Below are 25,321 nucleotides of genomic sequence, written 5' to 3' on the forward strand. Positions count from 1 at the left end.
CCTGCGCCGGCTTTGACCATGCAAGGAGTCCAGCGCAATGCAACGACACAGGACAGTGCCTCTCTCAACACGACCTGTCATTTTTTGGAAACTAATACCCCACATCTGCCAAGCCGTCGATAAGGTCAAGCCCAGATAATGTACTTACCCGCTCTGCTTCATCGAATTACTTAGCATACGAAATGTCACATTTGCCTTACAGCCTGAAAACTCTGTGTCAAATCACTGTGCTGTGAAAACTCCCAGCTGGATAGATTACACCAGGACTCAAAAAGTACAGAGCCATTAGTTGCCCACGTTGGGTCCTGTAAGTGCTCCCCTAATCCATTTTCACGGTTTCTAATCGAATCTGTAACAATCAGATTTTTTTGTGTGTGTTTGCTAATGTGCTAATAAGTGCAGACTCTGCCCTTGAAGACCCTTTGGGAAAGGACTGCAGGCAGGGGCGTAGTGCTTATATTTAGAAGTGAGGGGGCGCTATTACCCACCCTCCTCTCAACACTACCCTCAACAGAGCCGCAGTTTATCCCTAGTGTTTGAAAGGGCTAACATCGATTACAAACTCAGACAATCAGGTATTGAGGTATTATTGTAAAGCAACTAGACTGACAGCTATTTATATTCAAGATAAATAGACACAAACACTGAACATGTTTTCTCAACCAGTTTCACACACAGGTGATTAAAACGCCGTCATCATTATTATAAATCCTATCACCCTCCCCCACTCCCCCTTCTCGTATACTGAATGATCCAGAATCGTCTCGCTGTCCTACTGCAGCTGCTTAAGAGCGAACGAGACTTTTGAAAAAGACAAAAAAAGATTTGTGTAAGGCCACAGGTACCCTTTATTTGCTTGCTGCGATTTTTTTTTTTTGTCAGTTTCCTTTCTTGTGGGGCTTTTATTTGACCCAGCAAGCACTAGAAGTTCAGTGTGCAGCAGTGTGGAGTAGCGGTTAGGGGCTCTGGACTCTTGACCGGAGGGTTGTGGGTTCAATCCCAGGTGGGGGGGACACTGCTGCTGTACCCTTGAGCAAGGTACTTTACCTAGATTGCTCCAGTAAAAACCCAACTGTATAAATGGGTAATTGTACGTAAAAATAATGTGATATCTTCTGACAATTGTAAGTCGCCCTGGATAAGGGCGTCTGCTAAGAAATAAATAATAATAATAATAAACGAACACACACAGGGACTGACAGAGAGATACAGATGCACACACACACTGTGACTCACACAGTGACACACTCTCTCTCTCTCTCCTGCGTCTCTAAGCTGACCAGCGGGGGTGTATGTTCCTAGTCATCTCCTCTCTAAGCCCTGAGCAAACAGCGTGTAGTCTCTGAGCTCATAGCAAAATCCTTTACCTCTCTCCCTCTCTCTCTCTCTCTGTCTCTCTGGGCAAACACCCCCCCCCCCCACCTCTCGCCCCCCCAGGAGGCATACAAACAGGGGTCCCGGACCAATAGCATGAAACGATCACAGTCGACACTAGACCTGGGGTTCATTCCAGTGGTAACAGTGCAATTCCTAATTAATTGCAATTCTAATGTCATGGCTCCTACACCATATAAATCAATCGATTGCAGTTCGATCATTGATCTTGTATTTTCAACCACATTTGTTTCCCCAGCATGTTTGTGTATTTCTACCTGCGGTTATTATTATTATTATTATTATTATTATTATTATTATTATTATTATTATTATTATTATTGGCTTATTTAGAATAAACACAGTAAACAAAAATTACCGCAGCATAATTGGAACTGCAATTGAAATAATAGCATTGTTACTGTGATCGAAAATGGTTGTGATTGTAATTACTCAGTACAGGAAGGGACTGAGTCATGCAGACCAGCGTTTGGGCTCCAGTGCCTTCATCAGCGTTATTGAAACTAAACTGAGTCAAGCAGACCAGCGTTTGGGCTCTAGTGCCTTCATCAGTGTTATTGAAACTAAACTGAGTCAAGCAGACCAGCGTTTGGGCTCCAGTGCCTTCATCAGCGTTATTGAAACTAAACTGAGTCAAGCAGACCAGCGTTTGGGCTCCAGTGCCTTCATCACTGTGATTGAAACTAAACTGAGTCAAGCAGACCAGCGTTTGGGCTCTAGTGCCTTCATCAGTGTTATTGAAACTAAACTGAGTCAAGCAGACCAGCGTTTGGGCTCTAGTGCCTTCATCAGTGTTATTGAAACTAAACTGAGTCAAGCAGACCAGCGTTTGGGCTCTAGTGCCTTCATCAGCGTTATTGAAACTAAACTGAGTCAAGCAGACCAGCGTTTGGGCTCCAGTGCCTTCATCACTGTGATTGAAACTAAACTGAGTCAAGCAGACCAGCGTTTGGGCTCTAGTGCCTTCATCAGCGTTATTGAAACTAAACTGAGTCAAGCAGACCAGCGTTTGGGCTCCAATACCTTCAGCAGTGTGATTGAAACTAAACTGAGTCAAGCAGACCAGCGTTTGGGCTCCAATACCTTCAGCAGTGTGACTGAAACTAAAGATACGGAAAAACTAACTAACTAAACAGGCTAGACTATCTCTCAGTATGTGCGTGTCAGTCAATGAGTGTGTGTGTGCGTGCCTTAGTGTGTGTCTCTCAGTGTGTGTGCGTGCGCATCAGCATGTCTCTCAGTATGTGTATACATTAGTGTAGGTCTCTCAGTGTGTGTGTGCCTCTCTCAGTGTGTGTGTGCCTCTCAGTGTGTGTGTGTGCCTCTCTCAGTGTGTGTGTGTGTGCTTCTCAGTGTGTGTGTGCCTCTCTCAGTGTGTGTTGGTGCCTCTCAGTGTGTGGGTGTCTCTCAGTGTGTGTGTGTGTGTCTCTCAGTACATTTGTGGGTGTGTGGGTGTCTCTCAGTGTGTGTGCGAGCGCATCAGCATGTCTCTCAGTATGTGTGTACATTAGTGTAGGTCTCTCAGTGTGTGTGTGTGCCTCTCAGTACATTTGTGGGTGTGTGGGTGTCTCTCAGTATGTCTGTGTGTGTGTGTGTGTCTCTCTGTGTGTGTCTCCCAGTGTGCCTCAGTCTCAGTGTGTGTTTTTTGTGTGTCAGTGTGTGTGGGTGTGCGTCTGTGTATCTGTTTATGCTTTGATTAAAGCAGTTCATTATTCACAACTATCGCTCTGAGCAAAGCTGTAGTCGATATCTGTTTCCATGCAGTCTCATTGATTCAATACACAGACTGACCCTAACCCGACATTTCACTGACAAAAACGCTCGATATATTAAACTCGAAGTTCTTAAACCATACACTTGATTTTCATTTTTAGAAGCCATTATTAAAGCAAATACTTAGTTAGTCAATTATAAACATGACACACACACACACACACACAGAGACGCGCATGCGCACAGTAGAGCACTACGGTTTCATTTTAAAAGCTGGGAGCTGCGCCGCTCTCTGGGGAAGCGACACAGAATTTTTTTTTAACAATTGACTGACTCGCAGCCGGGAAGAATATTCTATAAAAAATAAAGACATTCCGACACACACTGAGAGAGAGAGAGAGAGAGAGAGAGAGAGAGAGAGAGAGAGAGAGAGAGAGAGAGAGAGAGAGAGAGAGAGAGAGAGAGAGAGACGATATTTAAATACATTAGCATTACCTATGATACCTGACCGGACTCGGTATACAGTAGACTCTAGAAGCGAGATTGATTTTGTGGAGAGAAAACAAACAGACGAATAAAACGCTTTGAAATAATTCGGTCAAGGAATTACAATCTTAATAGCTGAAACGAGACAGAGACACACACACAGATAGATAGATAGATAGATAGATAGATAGATAGATAGATAGATAGATAGATAGATAATTATACTATAATAACAATAGGTTTTTTTAAATTCCTAAAATAATCCCAAACTGGAGCAGGAAATCCTTTACAAATAACTCCATTGCAATAATATTCTATCTGAACTAAGTCTTTGTACAACCATTATTCTATTTCCTAATAGATAAATAAATAATGTTAAAAACAAAGTCATTCTATACTCTATTCTACACGTGTGTGTTTAATATTAGACACTTTCGCTCCTTATCAATCGATCAATTCATGTATTTATAAACGAGATGCCTCCACAGTCACGATTTCAATACGAAATATCTGTCAGCCAGAATCAAGCTTTGAAAAAATACACGTACAGTACGTCGATAAATATGATTTGGTTAAAAACAGCAAAACACACCCACGCACCCACACCCACGCACCCACGCACCCACGCACCCACGCACCCACACAGGTAGTCCGAATACTTGTATTAAACATTTTGAAAGAAATTTGTATCCGCGCAACATGCGTCCCGCTGCTCACTCAACACTGCACGCACAGATTTGGGTCAGATGTTTTTTTTTTGGTTTTTTCTCTCTCATTTAAATTCACCGTCCGGCTCCCGCAGAAACAGCTTTCTTAATGAAGCAATCTCATTAATTCTTCCTCGCTCGCTCCGCTTAATTAAAATACAGCAAACAGCCAAAACGCGACAAACGAGGAACGTGCCTCAGTCAAAATAGCAAATGAAAGCCCAGCACAGCACTTATGTAACAGTTAGCACTCAATATATTTTAGTCCCGGTACAAGCATATTAAAAAATACATATTTACACATTATAATAATAATAATAATAATAATAATAATAATAATAATAATAATAATAATAATAATAATAATAATGAAGGCAGCAATTGCATGATTATTAACAGCAATGCAATCACAAATAATCTCCCACCAACTCCAGGCTCATATGACGGGGTTATAAACCACAATGCCCCGACTATAGCAAGCTGCAGTGTGATTGCATACCGGAGAGAAGTGCTTGTGCGTGTGATTGCAAAGCCGCTGGTGTTTGTAGACCCGGAGCTGCTGTTTTCTACTCACTGTGTATTTGAACTGTTCCAATGCACCTCGTGCCTGTCCGCTCTCACTCGCAGGTACAATCCCGTCCAGGTAATTAAAGTCAGAAACGTCAGCCGCGTCGATACCAATGCCATGTCCGGAGAGCGCGGTTGCTGTCCGAGTGCTGGCAGTTGTAGAAAAATAAAAAATAATACTAAATTTTAAAAAAACGGCGTTGTTGTTGTAAACTCCACGGGTCCAGAGGGAAAGAGAGAGAAATAGAATAGAAAAATAAAAGGATTTCAGTTCTTCAAACCGTTCAGCGCTTCATTTCAACGCAGCCCAAAAGCACGGAATCGTTTCCATCGGAATACAGAATGGTTGCCGATGTTTGGTTATTTTTGGGGTGTTGTTAATTTTTTTATTTTTTTTGGAATTGTGTACGTCCTGTTAATTCACCCGTCCTACGTTTCCGTCAGTTGCCGCTGTGCCGGTCTGTACAGTGCGTGTAAGGTGAGTTTTTTTTATTTAAACAAATCTCTTAATAGACAGGGCATCCGACCTCGCATCTCAAAGCGCCTCGCTTTCTCTCCTTCTCTCCCTCTCCCACTCTCTCTCTCTCTCTCTCTCTCTCTCTCCCTCTCGGCTCGCTCTCTCTCTCTCTCTCTCTCTCTCTCTCCCTCTCTCTCTCTCTCTCTCTCTCTCTCTCTCTCTCTCTCTCTCTCTCTCTCCCTCTCTCTCTGATTGCGCGTGCACGGCGGTGAAAGCCCCGCCTACTCGCTGCTCCACACAGACGGTGAAAGCGCGCTTCCGTTCAGCTTCGGCGCGTTCATGAGAGCCCTCCGCCTCCTCCCCGCGGTGGACGCGCTTTCATCCGTTTTGAAACCCATATCTTTATTTTTATATAGCGCCTTTCATAGTGGACCACCATCACAAAGCGCTTTACAGAGGTAGGCTGTGAACTGCGCATTATATGCAGAGTCACTTATAATAGGACATTGATTTAACATCTCATCCGCAGGACGGAGCACAAGGAGGTGACTTGCTCAGGGTCACACACAGGGAGTCAGTCAGTGGCAGGGGTGGGATTTGAACCAGTGACCTTCTGGTTACAAGCCCTGGACTTTAACCACTGGACCACACTGCCTATATATAAGGAAGCATTGTAAAGCACAGAGGGGTGTGGTAAAGCATAGGGAAGCATTGTAAAGCACAGAGAGGGCTGGTAAAGCATAGGGAAGCATTGTAAAGCACAGAGAGGTCTGGTAAAGCATAGGGGAGCATTGTAAAGCACAGAGAGGTCTGGTAAAGCATAGGGAAGCATTGTAAAGCACAGAGAGGTCTGGTAAAGCATAGGGAAGCATTGTAAAGCACAGAGAGGTCTGGTAAAGCACAGGGAAGCATTGTAAAGCACAGAGAGGTCTGGTAAAGCACAGGGAAGCATTGTAAAGCACAGAGAGGTCTGGTAAAGCATAGGGAAGCATGGGGGAAACACTTTTACAAGGGAAAGGTAAGAGAATAATAACGATAATCCAACTAAAGCTGCTTGAGATCAGAGATGTGAACGCGCAGGTTTCCATTCTATTGAGCACATTTACCCTGCTAATCCGCTGCAGGAAAACTAATAAATCCGACAGGCAAACCATTCGAGCTGTTCATCACAGATCCCTGTTGCTTCAGATGTAACGCCAGCCCAGTGATACCGTATCGATCACACAGTAAATCCTGTAACGGCATCTCCCGTGCAGAGCATCAATAAAGCCTGCTTTGCCATGTTTATTAATATGCTTTACCATGACACCTCCACTGCAACTCCGCTTGGGAAAGGTCTTAACAAATCACTTTAAAAATTCAGAATGCGAACCTAAAAGATCAACCGGCGCCTAATTACTGTTACTTCCCCGTTAAAAAGGTAATGATGCCATATTATATTAACAATTGTGCTAAAATTAAACCGTGTCACGCTACACTTTCAACTGATATGCAGCAGGGAGTAAATTTATGAGAACACCTCCAGATTAGTCGTGGATATTCTTCATATACCGACCTGCATGAAAACACCTCTGGGGGTGAGGATTTCAATCTCCGCTCAGTAATCAGGGATATAGAAACACACTCCTGTGTGAAAACGTCAGACCGCTTTGTGCTTTAATTAGTCTTAAACCACTTCTAAAAAGCCTCCTGCGTTTTACCGTGTGTGGCTCTGTGTTCCTTTTCTCTTTACTGTTTGAAATGAATTGCTTATTAAAGTCGTCCATTAAACTAGACGATCGATAATTTGCCTATGTGGTCAATTTTCCAAGATTTTCAGTCCCAGTGGTTTGATTTCAGACGCACAGCAAATTAGAACTCCAGAAGCAATGGGGTGTTCGGATACACGTGCACACCGCTGTATGCTGTCCTTTTATGATTTTTTTTGCATTCAATTAAAAGTTTTCACTATTCTGTAGATATGACCTAACTTAGTCCAGTGGGGGCCCCATTGCCTGGGGCCCCAGGCACTATCACTGTTCGCTGACCCCTAAAACCGTCTCTTCAAGAATATACGCACGCACGCACGCACGCACGCACAATGGCATATCGAAGCCACAGTGCGACTTGCAGACAGAGACAGGCTTATACTGTTATGAGACGCATGTGAATACGATGCTGAGCCACCTTTTTAACCCACCGCCGCCCCCTCTCACTCTCGCCAGGGCTGCAACACAGCGTAATTAATTACCCGCCCGCTCCGCAGTGCTGTGCTGAATAAATCAATGCGTCTGCGGTGCGGTTTGAAAGCGTACACCGTCCCGCGCTGTGTGCTCAGCAAAGCAAGGGCCTCTATCGACTAACACGTCGTTCAACTGCAGACTTCACTTCCATCAGGGGATTTTTTTTCTTTACTTCATATAGTTCTCCAAGGCTTAACTGTTGTGCAAAAAAAGGGACTTTCTTAAATTCCTAGTGATCGGAGGTGATAAAGAAACACTTGAAATGGTGTCTCTAATTGCTGTGTGCATTTACATGGTACTCAGTTAATGCATGCGGACTTACACGTGATTGTGGTGTTATTATGCACAGTTACAATGTGTGGATGTCTTTTTCCACGATATATGCAAGTACACAATTATTATTATTATTATTTATTTCTTAGCAGACGCCCTTATCCAGGGCGACTTACAATTGTAACAAGATATCACATTATACATTATTTCACATTATACAGATATCACATTATTTTTACATACAATTCCCCATTTATACAGTTGGGTTTTTACTGGAGCAATCTAGGTAAAGTACCTTGCTCAAGGGTACAACAGCAGTGTCCCCCACTGGGGATTGAACCCACAACCCTCCAGTCAAGAGTCCAGAGCCCTAACAACTAACAGTGTCAGTGATAGTTACATCAGGATATAATTAAATACAAAATACTACAGATTAAATAACACTTGTGACAGATTATAGTACTCTAAAGTACAGGATTAAATGCAGTAAAATTGTAGCACAAAACAGTTAGGGTTAGTGTTAGGGTTAGGGATAGGGTTAGGGTTAGGGTTAGTGTTAGGGTTAGTGTTAGTGTTAGGGATAGGGTTAGTGTTAGTGATAGGGTTAGGGTTAGGGTTAGTGTTAGGGATAGGGATAGTGTTAGTGTTAGTGATAGGGTTAGTGTTAGTGATAGGGTTAGGGTTAGTGTTAGGGATAGGGTTAGTGTTAGTGTTAGGGATAGGGTTAGTGTTAGGGATAGGGTTAGGGTTAGTGTTAGGGATAGGGTTAGTGTTAGTGTTAGGGATAGGGTTAGTGTTAGTGATAGGGTTAGTGTTAGGGTTAGTGTTAGTGTTAGGGTTAGTGATAGGGTTAGTGTTAGGGTTAGTGATAGGGTTAGGGTTAGTGTTAGTGATAGGGATAGGGTTAGTGTTAGTGATAGGGTTAGGGTTAGGGTTAGTGATAGGGTTAGTGTTAGGGTTAGTGATAGGGTTAGTGTTAGGGTTAGTGATAGGGTTAGGGTTAGTGTTAGTGATAGGGATAGGGTTAGTGTTAGGGATAGGGTTAGTGTTAGGGTTAGTGATAGGGTTAGTGTTAGGGTTAGGGTTAGTGATAGGGATATGGTTAGGGTTTAGTGTTAGGGTTAGTGATAGGGTTAGGGTTAGTGTTAGTGTTAGGGTTAGGGTTAGTGATAGGGTTAGTGTTAGGGTTAGTGATAGGGTTAGGGTTAGTGTTAGGGTTAGGGTTAGTGATAGGGATATGGTTAGGGTTTAGTGTTAGGGTTAGTGATAGGGTTAGGGTTAGTGTTAGTGTTAGGGTTAGGGTTAGTGATAGGGTTAGTGTTAGGGTTAGTGATAGGGTTAGGGTTAGTGTTAGGGATAGGGTTAGTGTTAGGGTTAGTGATAGGGTTAGTGTTAGGGTTAGGGTTAGTGATAGGGATATGGTTAGGGTTTAGTGTTAGGGTTAGTGATAGGGTTAGGGTTAGTGTTAGTGTTAGGGTTAGGGTTAGTGATAGGGTTAGTGTTAGGGTTAGGGTTAGTGATAGGGATATGGTTAGGGTTTAGTGTTAGGGTTAGTGATAGGGTTAGGGTTAGTGTTAGTGTTAGGGTTAGGGTTAGTGATAGGGTTAGTGTTAGGGTTAGTGATAGGGTTAGTGTTAGTGTTAGGGTTAGTGATAGGGTTAGGGTTAGGGTTAGTGATAGGGTTAGTGTTAGGGTTAGTGATAGGGTTAGGGTTAGTGTTAGGGATAGGGTTAGTGTTAGGGTTAGTGATAGGGTTAGTGTTAGGGTTAGGGTTAGTGATAGGGATATGGTTAGGGTTTAGTGTTAGGGTTAGTGATAGGGTTAGGGTTAGTGTTAGTGTTAGGGTTAGGGTTAGTGATAGGGTTAGTGTTAGGGTTAGGGTTAGTGATAGGGATATGGTTAGGGTTTAGTGTTAGGGTTAGTGTTAGGGATAGGGTTAGTGTTAGGGTTAGTGATAGGGTTAGTGTTAGGGTTAGGGTTAGTGATAGGGATATGGTTAGGGTTTAGTGTTAGGGTTAGTGTTAGGGATAGGGTTAGTGTTAGGGTTAGTGATAGGGTTAGTGTTAGGGTTAGGGTTAGTGATAGGGATATGGTTAGGGTTTAGTGTTAGGGTTAGTGATAGGGTTAGGGTTAGTGTTAGTGTTAGGGTTAGGGTTAGTGATAGGGTTAGTGTTAGGGTTAGTGATAGGGTTAGTGTTAGTGTTAGGGTTAGTGATAGGGTTAGGGTTAGGGTTAGTGATAGGGTTAGTGTTAGGGTTAGTGATAGGGTTAGGGTTAGTGTTAGGGATAGGGTTAGTGTTAGGGTTAGTGATAGGGTTAGTGTTAGGGTTAGGGTTAGTGATAGGGATATGGTTAGGGTTTAGTGTTAGGGTTAGTGATAGGGTTAGGGTTAGTGTTAGTGTTAGGGTTAGGGTTAGTGATAGGGTTAGTGTTAGGGTTAGTGATAGGGTTAGTGTTAGTGTTAGGGTTAGTGATAGGGTTAGGGTTAGGGTTAGTGATAGGGTTAGTGTTAGGGTTAGTGATAGGGTTAGGGTTAGTGTTAGGGATAGGGTTAGTGTTAGGGTTAGTGATAGGGTTAGTGTTAGGGTTAGGGTTAGTGATAGGGATATGGTTAGGGTTTAGTGTTAGGGTTAGTGATAGGGTTAGGGTTAGTGTTAGTGTTAGGGTTAGGGTTAGTGATAGGGTTAGTGTTAGGGTTAGGGTTAGTGATAGGGATATGGTTAGGGTTTAGTGTTAGGGTTAGTGTTAGGGATAGGGTTAGTGTTAGGGTTAGTGATAGGGTTAGTGTTAGGGTTAGGGTTAGTGATAGGGATATGGTTAGGGTTTAGTGTTAGGGTTAGTGATAGGGTTAGGGTTAGTGTTAGTGTTAGGGTTAGGGTTAGTGATAGGGTTAGTGTTAGGGTTAGGGTTAGTGATAGGGATATGGTTAGGGTTTAGTGTTAGGGTTAGTGTTAGGGATAGGGTTAGTGTTAGGGTTAGTGATAGGGTTAGTGTTAGGGTTAGGGTTAGTGATAGGGATATGGTTAGGGTTTAGTGTTAGGGTTAGTGTTAGGGATAGGGTTAGTGTTAGTGTTAGTGTTAGTGTTAGGGTTAGTGTTAGGGTTAGGGTTAGTGTTAGTGTTAGGGTTAGGGTTAGTGATAGGGTTAGTGTTAGGGTTAGTGATAGGGTTAGTGTTAGTGTTAGGGTTAGTGATAGGGTTAGTGATAGGGTTAGTGATAGGGTTAGTGTTAGTGTTAGTGTTAGGGTTAGTGTTAGGGTTAGTGATAGGGTTAGTGTTAGGGTTAGTGATAGGGTTAGTGATAGGGTTAGTGATAGGGTTAGTGTTAGTGTTAGTGTTAGGGTTAGTGATAGGGTTAGTGTTAGGGTTAGTGATAGGGTTAGTGTTAGGGTTAGTGATAGGGTTAGTGATAGGGTTAGTGATAGGGTTAGTGTTAGTGTTAGTGTTAGGGTTAGTGATAGGGTTAGTGATAGGGTTAGTGTTAGTGTTAGTGTTAGGGTTAGTGTTAGGGTTAGTGATAGGGTTAGTGTTAGGGTTAGTGATAGGGTTAGTGATAGGGTTAGTGATAGGGTTAGTGTTAGTGTTAGTGTTAGGGTTAGTGATAGGGTTAGGGTTAGTGTTAGGGATAGGGTTAGGGTTAGTGTTAGGGTTAGTGTTAGTGATAGGGATATGGTTAGGGTTTAGTGTTATGTTATACACATTAAGTATATTGTAACTATGCATAATAACATTGTAATTAAAAAAGTAAACATTGCAAATAAAAAAGGTTCATGAACCGTACCTGCTTTTGCGTTTCCGTTAGTTACCAGTGCATAGATTAAAATATTGAGCATATTTATAAAGAGGGGGCGATGATCTATTCAGAAATACCAGGGGGTTTAGTAAGGAAGGGGTCTGAGTGAGGAAACACGGGCAATGCAATCCCCAGCCCTAGTCTTGCTGCAAAACATTTGCTGTTGCTATCAAAAATTTGTAAATCTGCCCCATAATTAATATTTAATCCCATGGTAAGTACATTGTATCCATTTCTCTAAAGTGCAATAAATGCTAAATCCCTCCCTTTCTTTCTTTCTTTCTTTCTTTCTTTCTTTCTTTCTTTCTTTCTTTCTTTCTTCAGCTCAGCTCACGTCTGTTTTACTGGTTTGAGTTTCCATTTCGATGTTGGAGAATTAGTCCAAGGGGAACCAAGAGAGGTCCTAGATTATTTGGGGAGGAGGGGGTGGGGGTGGGGTAAGGCATCCGCCCCCTATTTGAAAAGCTCTCTCGCTTTCCACTTTATTGCTTAAAGACAATCCCATCTCCGCTCTTAAATATTTAATGCTGGTGCAGCAGAGGGAAGCAGGGAGGAGAGTTAAAAGCCAGGCCAGCGATAAAACAGCAGACTCCAGCCGTAAAAACAGCCCGTCGATATCTGTGATTCTGAGCTGCGGTGTGGCAATAAAGAGGTGTGGTAAAGCATAGGGAAGCATTGTAAAGCACAGAGAGGTCTGGTAAAGCATAGGGAAGCATTGTAAAGCACAGAGAGGTGTGGTAAAGCATAGGGAAGCATTGTAAAGCACAGAGAGGTCTGGTAAAGCATAGGGAAGCATTGTAAAGCACAGAGAGGTGTGGTAAAGCATAGGGAAGCATTGTAAAGCACAGAGAGGTCTGGTAAAGCATAGGGAAGCACTGTAAAGCACAGAGAGGTCTGGTAAAGCATAGGGAAGCATTGTAAAGCACAGAGAGGTCTGGTAAAGCATAGGGAAGCATTGTAAAGCACAGAGAGGTCTGGTAAAGCACAGGGAAGCATTGTAAAGCACAGAGAGGTCTGGTAAAGCATAGGGAAGCATTGTATAACCGTGAGGAATGGCACAGTGGTAAAAGTTTGCCGTGCAAATCTAACAGGATAAACTTTTTCTGAGGGTCAGCGCTCTCAGTGATAGGGAGGCTGCAGGCTCTCACTGGATCGCGTGTGGAATTTCTTTCCTGTTCTGTGTTTTGATTCCTCCCCCAGCGCAGTCCAGACCCCCTGCTGAGTCTTTCTGCTCCGATAACCGTCATCCCGTCCCGGAAAACATAAAAAAAAAAATAAACACAAAAACATCAAAGAGATGAGAGCCTCTCGGCACCGCGGCTCTAAACACTGTCACCTCAGGTTTGCAAAGACTGCCAGAGAGGAGAGTGCAAGCTCTGATACTGAAACTGAGGGTTAGGAGAGGGAGGAGTGACATTGGGAAGCATTGTAAAGCACAGAGAGGTATGGGAAAGCATAGGGAAGCATTGTAAAGCACAGAGAGGTCTGGTAAAGCATAGGGAAGCATTGTAAAGCACAGAGAGGTCTGGTAAAGCATAGGGAAGCATTGTAAAGCACAGAGAGGTCTGGTAAAGCATAGGGAAGCATTGTAAAGCACAGGAGAGATACATAAAGCATATAAAAAGTATGGTAAATTAACCCTTATAAAAGCTTCCCACAGTAAAAGCACAGCAAAGTGAACTAACCTTTATAAAGAGAGGGGGGAGAGAGAGGGGAGGAGTCTGGAGAGACAGGGAGCTTGGGAGTGCCGAGGACTCTCAGGCAGTGTTAGGAGCCGCTTAGCAAAGTAAACAGTGAGATTGAGGAAGCATGTCAGACAGCAGGGAGAAGGGAGTGAGAGCCAGCCAGACAGAACAGGAGCAAGGACTGTGTCACTGTGAGTTAGCACTGGAGCGAGGAGACAGGAGAGAGGGGGGAGAGAGAGGAGAGAGGAGAGAGGAGAGAGAGGAGAGGGGAGAGAGGAGAGAGAGGAGACAGGAGACAGGAGAGAGGGGAGAGAGGAGAGGGGAGAGAGGGGGAGAGAGAGGAAAGGGGGAGAGAGGGGAGAGACGGAGGGGAGAGGAGAGGGGGAGAGAGGGGAGAGAAGAGAGGAGAGAGAGGATGGAGGAGAAGGGGGAGGGGACTGGAGTGGAGAGATGAGTAGAGAGAGAGGAGAGAGCTGAGAGAGAGAGGATGGAGGAGAGGGGGGAGTAGGGATAGGAAGGAGAGAAAGAGAGATATTTAGAGAGATTGTTTCATTTTTTCTCCTGGCAGAGACACGAGTTCTTTAACCATAATTCAATCTGCACAGTTTCATTAGTGTAACTCTTAAGCAGCACTAACTCTGCAGTTTGTGTGGAATTAGCCTGGCCCTGTCTCACTGCTGAGACACAGCACCCTCCAGGGTCCACTTGATTAAAAAGCAATTGCCACTTCACTGCCCAATTACTGTGCTGAACGGGGGGGGGGGGGACAGCAGAAACTGCTGTGACAATATGATTAAAAACAGAACAAAAACACCAGGAAATACAGAGCACAATTTTCCTTCAAAGAATACTTTAAATAACCTCATATAAGCTATCCTGTGCTGTACCCTGCTCCCCTGTGCTGTAGCCTGCTCCCCTGTGCTGTACCCTGCTTCCCTGTGCTGTACCCTGCTCCCCTGTGCTGTATCCTGCTCCCCTGTGCTGTACCCTGCTCCCCTGTGCTGTACCCTGCTCCTCTGTGCTGTACCCTGCTCCTCTGTGCTGTACCCTGCTCCCCTGTGCTGTATCCTGCTCCCCTGTGCTGTACCCTGCTCCTCTGTGCTGTACCCTGCTCCCCTGTGCTGTACCCTGCTCCCCTGTGCTGTATCCTGCTCCCCTGTGCTGTACCCTGCTCCTCTGTGCTGTATCCTGCTCCCCTGTGCTGTACCCTGCTCCTCTGTGCTGTACCCTGCTCCCCTGTGCTGTACCCTGCTCCCCTGTGCTGTACCCTGCTCCCCTGTGCTGTACCCTGCTCCTCTGTGCTGTACCCTGCTCCCCTGTGCTGTACCCTGCTTCCCTGTGCTGTAGCCTGCTCCCCTGTGCTGTACCCTGCTCCCCCATGCTGTACCCTGCTCCTCTATGCTGTACCCTGCTCCCCTGTGCTGTACCCTGCTCCCGTGTGCTGTACCCTGCTCCTCTGTGCTGTACCCTGCTCCTCTGTGCTGTATCCTGCTCCCCCATGCTGTACCCTGCTCCTCTGTGCTGTACCCTGCTCCTCTGTGCTGTACCCTGCTCCCCATGCTGTACCCTGCTCCTCTATGCTGTACCCTGCTCCCCTGCTATTAATCACTATGCTGTATTTACAATAATAATAATATTAATAATAATAATAATAATAATAATAATAATAATAATAAAATATATATGGGAGGGGGGCATAGAAAGATAGAAAGATATTTCAGGTCCTGCAGTAAAATCTGCACATCAAGAAGTGAATATATAGCTGGATAGACTAGTAGGTGTGCTTGTGTGGGTGCGTGGGTGTGTGGGGGTGTGGGTGCGTGGGTGTGTGGGGGTGTGGGTGCGTGGCTCCGTGGGGGTGTGGGTGCGTGACTGCGTGACTGCGTGGGGGTGTGGGTGCGTGGGTGCGTGGGTGCGTGGGTGTGTGGGGGTGTGGGTGCGTGGGTGCGTGGGTGCGTGGCTGCGTGGGTGCGTGGGTCCACAATGCAGTCAGGAGGCTCACAGCCGTCACCAACTCACTTCAATGCTGTGAGAGGAATCGCTGATGCAGAATAAACCTGCGAGGAAATAAAACATTCCGATAAGGGCTGTGTGGTCTGCTGAAATCTGAGAGAGATAAACCAAGCCAGGCCTGGTCAGCAAAGCTACTGCTCCTTCTGCTGTGATCACACAGCCAGGGGAGCGCAGGGGTCCCCGAGGGTCTCCCCTGGTAAAGGCACGGCCGCGTGGTGTGCAGGGGGGAGTCACACAGTCAGGGGAGCGCAGGGGTCCCCGAGGGTCTCCCCTGGTAAAGGCACGGCCGCGTGGTGTGCAGGGGGGAGTCACACAGTCAGGGGAGCGCAGGGGTCCCCGAGGGTCTCCCCTGGTAAAGGCACGGCCGCGTGGTGTGCAGGGGGGAGTCACACAGTCAGGGGAGCGCAGGGGTCCCCGAGGGTCTCCCCTGGTAAAGGCACGGCCGCGTGGTGTGCAGGGGGGAGTCACACAGTCAGGGGAGCACAGGGGTCCCCGAGGTTTTTTTCTAATGAATTGTTATCAGTCCCCCGGACTGAGTTGCTAAGATGTTACAGATTAATTTCAACATTCCCGTAAGGCGTAGAGTTCCTGGCATGGCGGAAGTGGTGATGAATGCGCGGGACGACAGCCTGATAATTGGGTTTAAACACTGAGACTTTACTTAGCAGAGCTGATAATCACTTCCCACCTCCGTTTACTTGTTATTAGCTGTCACTGAAGTCCGCTTTGTAGCAGCGAAAGTAAATAAATTGGAGAAGACAATCAGTAAGAAATAATACATTGTGTTTACCAGCGGCTTGGAATCAAACACACCAAAACTACACACACATTGTCACTGAGAGAGGAGGGAGAGGAGAGAGAGGGGAGAGAGAGGAGGGAGAGAGAGAGGGGAGAGAGGGGAGAGAGGGGAGATAGAGGAGGGAGAGGGGGAGAGGGGAGAGAGGGGAGATAGAGGGGGAGAGAGGAGAGAGGGGAGAGAGAGGGGGAGAGGGGGAGAGAGGGGAGAGAGAGGGGGAGAGGGGAGAGGGGAGAGGGGAGAGAGAGGAGGGAGAGCGAGAGAGAGAGGGGGAGAGGGGAGAGAAGGGAGAGGGGAGAGAGAGGGGGAGAGGGGAGAAAGGGAGAGGGGAGAGAGAGGAGGGAGAGGAGAGAGAGAGAGGAGGGAGAGGGGAGAGAGTGGAGGGAGAGCGAGAGAGAGCGGGGGAGAGGGGAGAGAAGGGAGAGGGGAGAGAGAGGGGGAGAGGGGAGAAAGGGAGAGGGGAGAGAGAGGGGGAGAGGGGAGAAAGGGAGAGGGGAGAGAGTGGAGGGAGAGGAGAGAGAGAGAGGAGGGAGAGGGGAGAGAGTGGAGGGAGAGCGAGAGAGAGAGGGGGAGAGGGGAGAGAAGGGAGAGGGGAGAGAGAGGGGGAGAGGGGAGAAAGGGAGAGGGGAGAGAGAGGAGGGAGAGAGGGAGAGAGAGGAGAGGGGAGATAGAGGGGAGAGAGGGGAGAGGGGAGAGAGGGGGAGAGGGGAGAGAAGGGAGAGGGGAGAGAGAGGAGGGAGAGGGGAGAGAGTGGAGGGAGAGGGGGAGAGGGGAGAGAGAGGAGGGAGAGGGGAGAGAGTGGAGGGAGAGGGGGAGAGGGGAGAGAGAGGAGGGAGAGGGGAGAGAGGAGGGAGAGGAGAGAGAGAGCAGGGAGAGTAGGAGAGGAGACGAGAGAGAGATCAGAGAGAGAGTAAGGAGAGACAGGATAGAGGAGAGAGAGAGCAGAGAGGAGAGAGAGCAAGGAGAGAGAGGAGAGAGAGCAGGGAGAGAGAGAGGAGAGAGCAGGGAGAGAGACGGCACAGAGCAGCTGCACATTGAGAGTGTCAGCAGGGCCTCTCAGCCTGCAGTCAGAATAACAATGAAATGAGCTGCCTGCGGGATTGTACAGAAATAATATTTCAGCTCTTCTCCGGGGATGCTTGAGCTACTCTGTCAAATTCCACTCCACACCTGCTCCTGTTCCCCATACTGACCCCAGCTCAGCTCACAGCTCACATCTCACAGCTCAGCTCACAGCTCACAGCTCACAGCTCACAGCTCACAGCTCACAGCTCAGCTCACAGCACAGCTCACAGCTCAGCTCACAGCTCAGCTCACAGCTCACAGCTCACAGCTCAGCTCACAGCTCACAGCTCACAGCTCACAGCTCACAGCTCAGCTCACAACTCACAGCTCACAGCTCACAGCTCAGCTCACAGCTCAGCTCACAGCTCACAGCTCAGCTCACAGCTCAGCTCACAGCTCACAGCTCAGCTCACAGCTCACAGCTCAGCTCACAGCTCACAGCTCACAGCTCAGCTCACAGCTCACAGTTCAGCTCACAGCACAGCTCACAGCTCAGCTCACAGCTCACAGCTCAGCTCACAGCACAGCTCACAGCTCACAGCTCACAGCTCACAGCTCACAGCTCAGCTCACAGCTCAGCTCACAGCTCAGCTCACAGCTCACAGCTCACAGCTCAGCTCACAGCTCACAGCTCACAGCTCACAGCTCAGCTCACAGCTCACAGCTCACAGCTCACAGCTCACAGCTCAGCTCACAGCTCAGCTCACAGCTCACAGCTCACAGCTCAGCTCACAGCTCACAGCTCACAGCTCACAGCTCACAGCTCAGCTCACAGCTCACAGCTCAGCTCACAGCTCACAGCTCAGCTCACAGCTCAGCTCACAGCTCACAGCTCAGCTCACAGCTCACAGCTCACAGCTCACAGCTCACAGCTCACAGCTCAGCTCACAGCTCACAGCTCAGCTCACAGCTCACAGCTCAGCTCACAGCTCAGCTCACAGCTCAGCTCACAGCTCACAGCTCAGCTCACAGCTCACAGCTCACAGCTCACAGCTCACAGCTCAGCTCACAGCTCAGCTCACAGCTCACAGCTCACAGCTCACAGCTCACAGCTCACAGCTCAGCTCACAGCTCACAGCTCACAGCTCAGCTCACAGCTCACAGCTCACAGCTCACAGCTCACAGCTCACAGCTCAGCTCACAGCTCACAGCTCAGCTCACAGCTCAGCTCACAGCTCACAGCTCAGCTCACAGCTCAGCTCACAGCTCACAGCTCAGCTCACAGCTCACAGCTCACAGCTCAGCTCACAGCTCACAGCTCAGCTCACAGCTCACAGCTCAGCTCACAGCTCACAGCTCAGCTCACAGCACAGCTCACAGCTCACAGCTCACAGCTCACAGCTCACAGCTCACAGCTCACAGCTCAGCTCACAGCTCAGCTCACAGCTCAGCTCACAGCTCACAGCTCAGCTCACAGCTCACAGCTCACAGCTCACAGCTCACAGCTCACAGCTCACAGCTCACAGCTCAGCTCACAGCTCACAGCTCACAGCTCAGCTCACAGCTCACAGCTCACAGCTCACAGCTCACAGCTCAGCTCATAGCTCACAGCTCACAGCTCACAGCTCACAGCTCACAGCTCAGCTCACAGCTCACAGCTCAGCTCACAGCTCACAGCTCAGCTCACAGCTCACAGCTCAGCTCACAGCTCACAGCTCACAGCTCAGCTCACAGCTCACAGCTCACAGCTCAGCTCACAGCTCACAGCTCACAGCTCACAGCTCAGCTCACAGCTCACAGCTCAGCTCACAGCTCACAGCTCAGCTCACAGCACAGCTCACAGCTCACAGCTCACAGCTCACAGCTCACAGCTCACAGCTCACAGCTCACAGTTCACAGCTCAGCTCACAGCTCAGCTCACAGCTCACAGCTCACAGCTCAGCTCACAGCTCACAGCTCACAGCTCACAGCTCAGCTCACAGCTCACAGCTCACAGCTCAGCTCACAGCTCACAGCTCACAGCTCACAGCTCACAGCTCACAGCTCAGCTCACAGCTCACAGCTCACAGCTCACAGCTCACAGCTCACAGCTCAGCTCACAGCTCACAGCTCACAGCTCACAGCTCACAGCTCACAGCTCACTGAACTGGAGATTCAAGAGGACGCCCTCCTCTCCAGCCCCAGGTAATATTGCTCACTTACTCTGAGTGCTGTTTAAACTAGAGGGCCATTATATCTCTCTGATTTGAAATCAAATAATTGCTCTTACCTGAAATCGTGCTTTTCAGTGTATTGTACGGATTACTTGCTCTTAATGGAATTCACTCCGATAACCAAATATGTTTTAGTTGAACTGCTCTTAGTCGTGATCGCTCTCAAGCGCAGTTATTTACTGTGGTTTTTATTTTCTCTCATTTGAATTTGCTCTTACTACTGATTGTATTGTATTTTATAACGGCTCCTATCTATATTGCGATATTTTGTAACAACTGTAAGTCGCCCTGGATAAGGGCGTCTGTTAAGAAATAAATAATAATAATAATAATAATAATAATAATAATAATAATAATAATAATAATAATAATAATAATATCGCGGCTAGAGGTATAATTCTGTGTGTTTCTGTATTACTAAGACTCTTTGAATGCTAATCCTGGAATAATGTAAGCTTGATAAATACGTTAGATTGACTTCACTCACTGATGTCAAGTATCCTTAATAAGATGGATTCATTAAAAGGACAATTAATAGAATTGCTTCCGCATTCCTTACAATAGCAGAGCATAGGACTGTATAGCATAGGATTGCATAGGACTGTATAGTATATAGCATAGCATAGCGTAGCACAGTATAGTATAATATAGAATGGCATAGCATGGTATGGCAGCAGTGTGGAGTAGTGGTTAGGGGCTCTGGACTCTTGACTGGAGGGTCGTGGGTTCAATCCCAGGTGGGGGACACTGCTGCTGTACCCTTGAGCAAGGTACTTTACCTAGATTGCTCCAGTAAAAACCCAACTGTATAAATGGGGAATTGTATGTAAAAATAATGTGATATCTTGTAACAATTGTAAGTCGCCCTGGATAAGGGCGTCTGTTAATAAATAATAATAATGTTATAATATAGCATAGAATGGTATACAGTATAGTATATAGCTAGGGCTGTATTTTTTCACTGCATTTCTCTGTTTAAAAATAGGCATTTCAAGATATTTCATGACATAATATTTATTAAAACAATATATATATATTTGAATTCAGAACTCAGAGGAAGTGCAGAAGGTGTTCAGGTGAGATTCCTGTGAGATTCAGCTGGAATTTGCAGCCGGTTTTCTGTGTAAGCTTTGATAGTTTATCACGGCACAGGCTGTTCTGAAGCAGAGAGGGGAGGAGTGAGGACGGAGGCCAGGGTTAGCCCTGTTTATGGGGCATTTGCTTTTGCACAATGTAGGAAAATCAATAGAAATGCAATCGCTCAGAATGCACACACTGTGTAATGCTATCACCAGCCCGCTCACAGCCTCATGGCTTCCATTAAATTTCCTAACGTGATGGAAAATGCATTAGGGAAACCGGACAAAGAAGCTTCGTAAGACGTGGAATGCCTGAGGCACATTTACGGGCATATTTATAGACACACAAAAAAGCACAGAGAAGATAATGAACCAGCCCCCTTCTCAAAGTTTACTGCTGTGGTATCCCCCTGGTAAAAGCACAGCACAGTGTAGTAAAGCACAGAGAAGATAATGAACCAGCCCCCTTCTCAAAGTTTACTGCTGTGGTATCCCCCTGGTAAAAGCACAGTACAGTGTAGTAAAGCACAGAGAAGATAATGAACCAGCCCCCTTCTCAAAGTTTACTGCTGTGGTACCCCCCCTGGTAAAAGCACAGCACAGTGTAGTAAAGCACAGAGAAGATAATGAACCAGCCCCCTTCTCAAAGTTTACTGCTGTGGTATCCCCCTGGTAAAAGCACAGCACAGTGTAGTAAAGCACAGAGAAGATAATGAACCAGCCCCCCTTCTCAAAGTTTACTGCTGTGGTACCTCCCCTGGTATTGGCACAGGCTAACGATGTGGGCTGATATCAGAAATCAACCAATCACAGTGCAGCGTTTGCCAGATTTCCAGCACATCATATCCTGTGTACAGAAGAACACCACAGATAAAAAAGGGACCATTCTATTAATTTCAGTCTTTCTTTAGATGTGGATTTGATTCACACTAGTTTCGCCAGCTGCTTATTTTTAATAAATAATAGTCCTCACCACGACACAGCACCTGCAGCCCTTTAGACTAAACCAGAGGTGGATAAATCTGGCCCTGCCTCTCCAACTCTCTGTTCCAAACCCTCTTCGAAATCATTTCATTGAAACAATTAATTAAACCTCCATTCAGATCCAGAAGTAGGTCATTATCTCATTTTACCTGTAAAACCTCCTGGAATGGAACGGTCCTGTAGGACTGTCACTGGACACCGCTGGACTGAACCATTCCACGGGGGGGACAAAATAAAAGCATCTTTCATTTTAAAGCTATTCGTGAATGCAATCTCAGTTTGGGTGATTTATACTAATTAGGTAATGCGTTGTGTGCAGGGTGAGATAACATCTCATACACACCAATGATTAACTTAGAAAACAACAGCAGCCCTTACTGCAATTAAATCCAGCCGGGCAATGAAGCATGCCTGTGTCTCAGCCTGGAGCAGGGGTGTCAAACTCCAGTCCTCGAGGGATGTGTGTGTGTGGGGGGGGAGGGGGTGATCTCCTGGTTATCATTCCAGCTTAAGCTCTCAGTTAACATAATTGATCTAATTATTGAATTTGACATGTTTCATATTTTTCAAGGTCTTTTAGAGTTGATGGTTTGAAAAACACACTTGATTCAAGGTACACAGCCTATGAAACATTTTGAAGCCTGAAGAAGAGTGTTAAAGGTCGTCCAATTAATCAAATCATTAGACCAATTAAGTAATTGAGAGTAATCGAGAGCTCATGGTTGAAGCTGACACCCTGGGATCCTTCAAGAAGCTGCTTGATGAGATTCTGGGATCAATAAGCTACTAACAACTGAACGAGCAAGATGGGCTCCTCCTCTCGTTTGGAAACATTCTTATGTTCTTAACGAAAGCCAGAAGATGCTTCGGTCCTCCAGAACTGAGTCTGACACCCCTGTCCTAGAGGCAGACACAAACATCTAGTGCTGCTCAAATGCCAGAGCATTCACAAACGAGAGGAGACACCAAGTTTGCCTGTTGCATGCTTACGCAGCTTCTTACTTTGTTTGATACAGTAAATATACGTATGGATTACACATTATCCTGTCAATATGCCATTTATTTCTTTGTTTTAGGGTCGAAAGAGCAGCCCGTGATGGATCTCCAGTCAGATGAAATGATGTGGCCAGACAGAGCCTGCTTAGTGATGCAGAATCTAAATGCAATTGCGATACCAGGCATTGATCATGCAAGTTTATCATTTTTTTTTTCAAATGATAAATGAATGGCTAAATACGGTGCCCACGACATGACCAAAACATGAAAGGTGTTGTGCAAACTGTTTGAAACTTGGCTGTAGAGCCCTGGGCCGTGGCTGATGAGTTTGAAACGTGGCTGTAGAGCCCTGGGCCGTGGCTGATGAGTTTGAAACGTGGCTGTAGAGCCCTGGGCCGTGGCTGATGAGTTTGAAACGTGGCTGTAGAGCCCTGAGCCGTGGCTGATGAGTTTGAAACGTGGCTGTAGAGCCCTCGGCCGTGTCTGATGAGTTTGAAACGTGGCTGTAGAGCCCTGGGCCGTGGCTGATGAGTATGAAACGTGGCTGTAGAGCCCTGGGCCATGGCTGATGAGTTTGAAACGTGGCTGTAGAGCCCTGGGCCGTGGCCTCCCTGCGCTGTCCTGAGCAGAACAGATCATCAGTTTGTGGAATTGTTAACAAGCAGCAGTATTGATCAGGGCTGTGAATCGCAGACAGGGAGATCCTTAACTAGCTAAATTAAAGGGGTCAGCAAATGGATTGGTCTTTAAGAGCTGTGATGGGATGCAGGGCTGGGGGAGAAGATGTTAAGATACAATGAGATACACTGAGACACACTGAGAGACACACTGAAATACGCGCTGAGATAGAGACACACATTATTATTATTATTATTATTTATTTCTTAGCAGACACCCTTATCCAGGGCGACTTACAATTGTTACAAGATATCACATTATTTTTACATACAGTTACCCATTTATACAGTTGGGTTTTTACTGGAGCAAGCTAGGTAAAGTACCTTGCTCAAGGGTACAGCAGCAGTGTCCCCAACCTGGGATTGAACCGCCCTAACCACTACTCCACACTGCTGCCTGGTGAAACACATTGACATACTGACACACAAACACACGCACACACACACACACGCACACACACACACACACACACACACACACACACACACACACGCACACACACACACACACGCACACACACACACACGCACACACACACACACACGCACACACACACACACACACACGCCACACACACACACACACACAAACACACGCACACACACACACACGCACACACACACACACGCACACACACACCACAAGCAGTGTGAGTCCAGTGCCTGTGTCTAACACTGCTCGTGATTCATTGTGGATTGATAGCTCCCATTCCAAAGACAACCTCCCCCTGATTCTACGCATTCATTCAAACTCCATTTGCAAAAGTGAAGACCAAACAGACTTTAAAAAGCTCCCACAATGACGAGCCCGTAATTGAACAGGACGCGCAATGGAGCTGATCAATAACTCAGTATTGATAAAGCATTATTGATCAGCCGGCTCGCAGGAATGGTGTGGTATCATAGTGTCATTTTTATTTCAAAACACATCGCTGCTTGTGAAATCGGCTCTGATGAACAGAAGAAAAATTCCTGAACGAGAGGAGCCCGTTCGGCCCGTCAGCGCTGGTCCGGTTCCCAGCAGCTGAGTGATCTCAGAACTTTGTCAAGTCGGATCTTATCAGCCTGGCTCGGTAACCCTTAGCAACTCTTGGTAACCCTTGACAACCCTTGGCAACCCTTGCTAACTCTTGGCAACACTTGGTAACTCTTGGCAGCCCTTGGTAACTCTTGGCAGCCCTTGGTAACTCTTGGTAACCCTTGGTAACTCTTGGTAACCCTTGGTAACTCTTGGTAACCCTTGGCAACCCTTGGCAACCCTTGCTAACTCTTGGCAACACTTGGTAACTCTTGGCAGCCCTTGGTAACTCTTGGCAACCCTTGGTAACACTTGCCAACCCTTGGTAACTCTTGGCAGCCCTTGGTAACTTGGTAACCCATGGTAACTCTTGGTAACCCTTGGCAACCCTTGGTAACCCTTGGCAACCCTTGGTAACCCATCCCATACCCTCACCACTCTCTGTGTAAATAAGTGTTTTCCACCCTCTGTTTTAAGTCCACTTGATCTCCAGCTGTGTGTCCTCTGGTCCTGGTTTCTGTGCTGAGCTTAAAGTAACAGCTTATGGGTTTGTCAATGCCTTTTAAGATTTCAAAGACTTCAGTCAAGCTGCCCAATCCCACCCCACCTCCACCCCCCTCACCCCCACCCCTCTGATTCATCTGTGTTGTAAGCTAAGCAGTTCATCTTTCAGGACAGTGAGGCACAATGGTGGTGGGTGCCGGGCAGGCTCGATCAGAGCTCCTCTCGGTCTCAGTAAACTGAATCATGAGCTCAGCACAGCTGCTGTTTTATCACAGCTTGCTGCGTTCCTGGATATTGATGAATCTGAGTGGGAGAGAGCATGATTGATGGTGATTGAAGACTGAGTAAGAGAGAGAGAGGGAGAGAGAGGGGGAGAGGGAGAGGGGAGGGAGGGAAAGGAGAGAAGAGGGAGGAGAGAGAGGAGAGAGGAGAGGGGTAGGGAGAGGAGAGGGGAGAGGAGAGAGGGGAGAGGGGAGAGGGGAGAGGGAGAGGAGGAGAGGGAGAGGGAGAGGAGGAGGAGAGGAGAGGAGAGGGGAGAGGGAGAGGAGGGGAGGGGGAGAGGAGAGGGGGAGAGGGAGAGGGAGAGGGGAGAGGGAGAGGGAGAGGGAGGAGAGGGAGGGAAAGGAGAGAGAGGAGGGAGAGGAGAGGGAGGGTGTGGAGAGGGAGATGAAGGAGGGAGGGAGGGAGGGAGAGGAGAGAAGGAGGGAAGGAGAGAAGATGTCATGTTTTGAACACACAC

General features: G+C 46.8%; 1 protein-coding gene across 1 annotated transcript in view; it reads right to left on the minus strand.

Annotated features, from left to right (window-relative positions):
* efna3b (ephrin-A3b) overlaps positions 1 to 5,471 on the minus strand; it is a 35,970-nt gene extending 30,499 nt beyond the window's left edge. The window contains exon 1 of the mRNA XM_059019923.1: positions 4,876 to 5,471. Within this exon, the coding sequence (XP_058875906.1) occupies positions 4,876 to 4,988 (113 nt within the window). The 5' untranslated portion in view covers positions 4,989 to 5,471. The remainder of the gene's footprint in view (positions 1 to 4,875) is intronic.
* Positions 5,472 to 25,321: the final 19,850 nt, after the last annotated feature.

The sequence above is a fragment of the Acipenser ruthenus genome, unplaced genomic scaffold, assembly GCF_902713425.1.
Source record: "Acipenser ruthenus unplaced genomic scaffold, fAciRut3.2 maternal haplotype, whole genome shotgun sequence".
NCBI classification, from domain to species: domain Eukaryota; kingdom Metazoa; phylum Chordata; class Actinopteri; order Acipenseriformes; family Acipenseridae; genus Acipenser; species Acipenser ruthenus.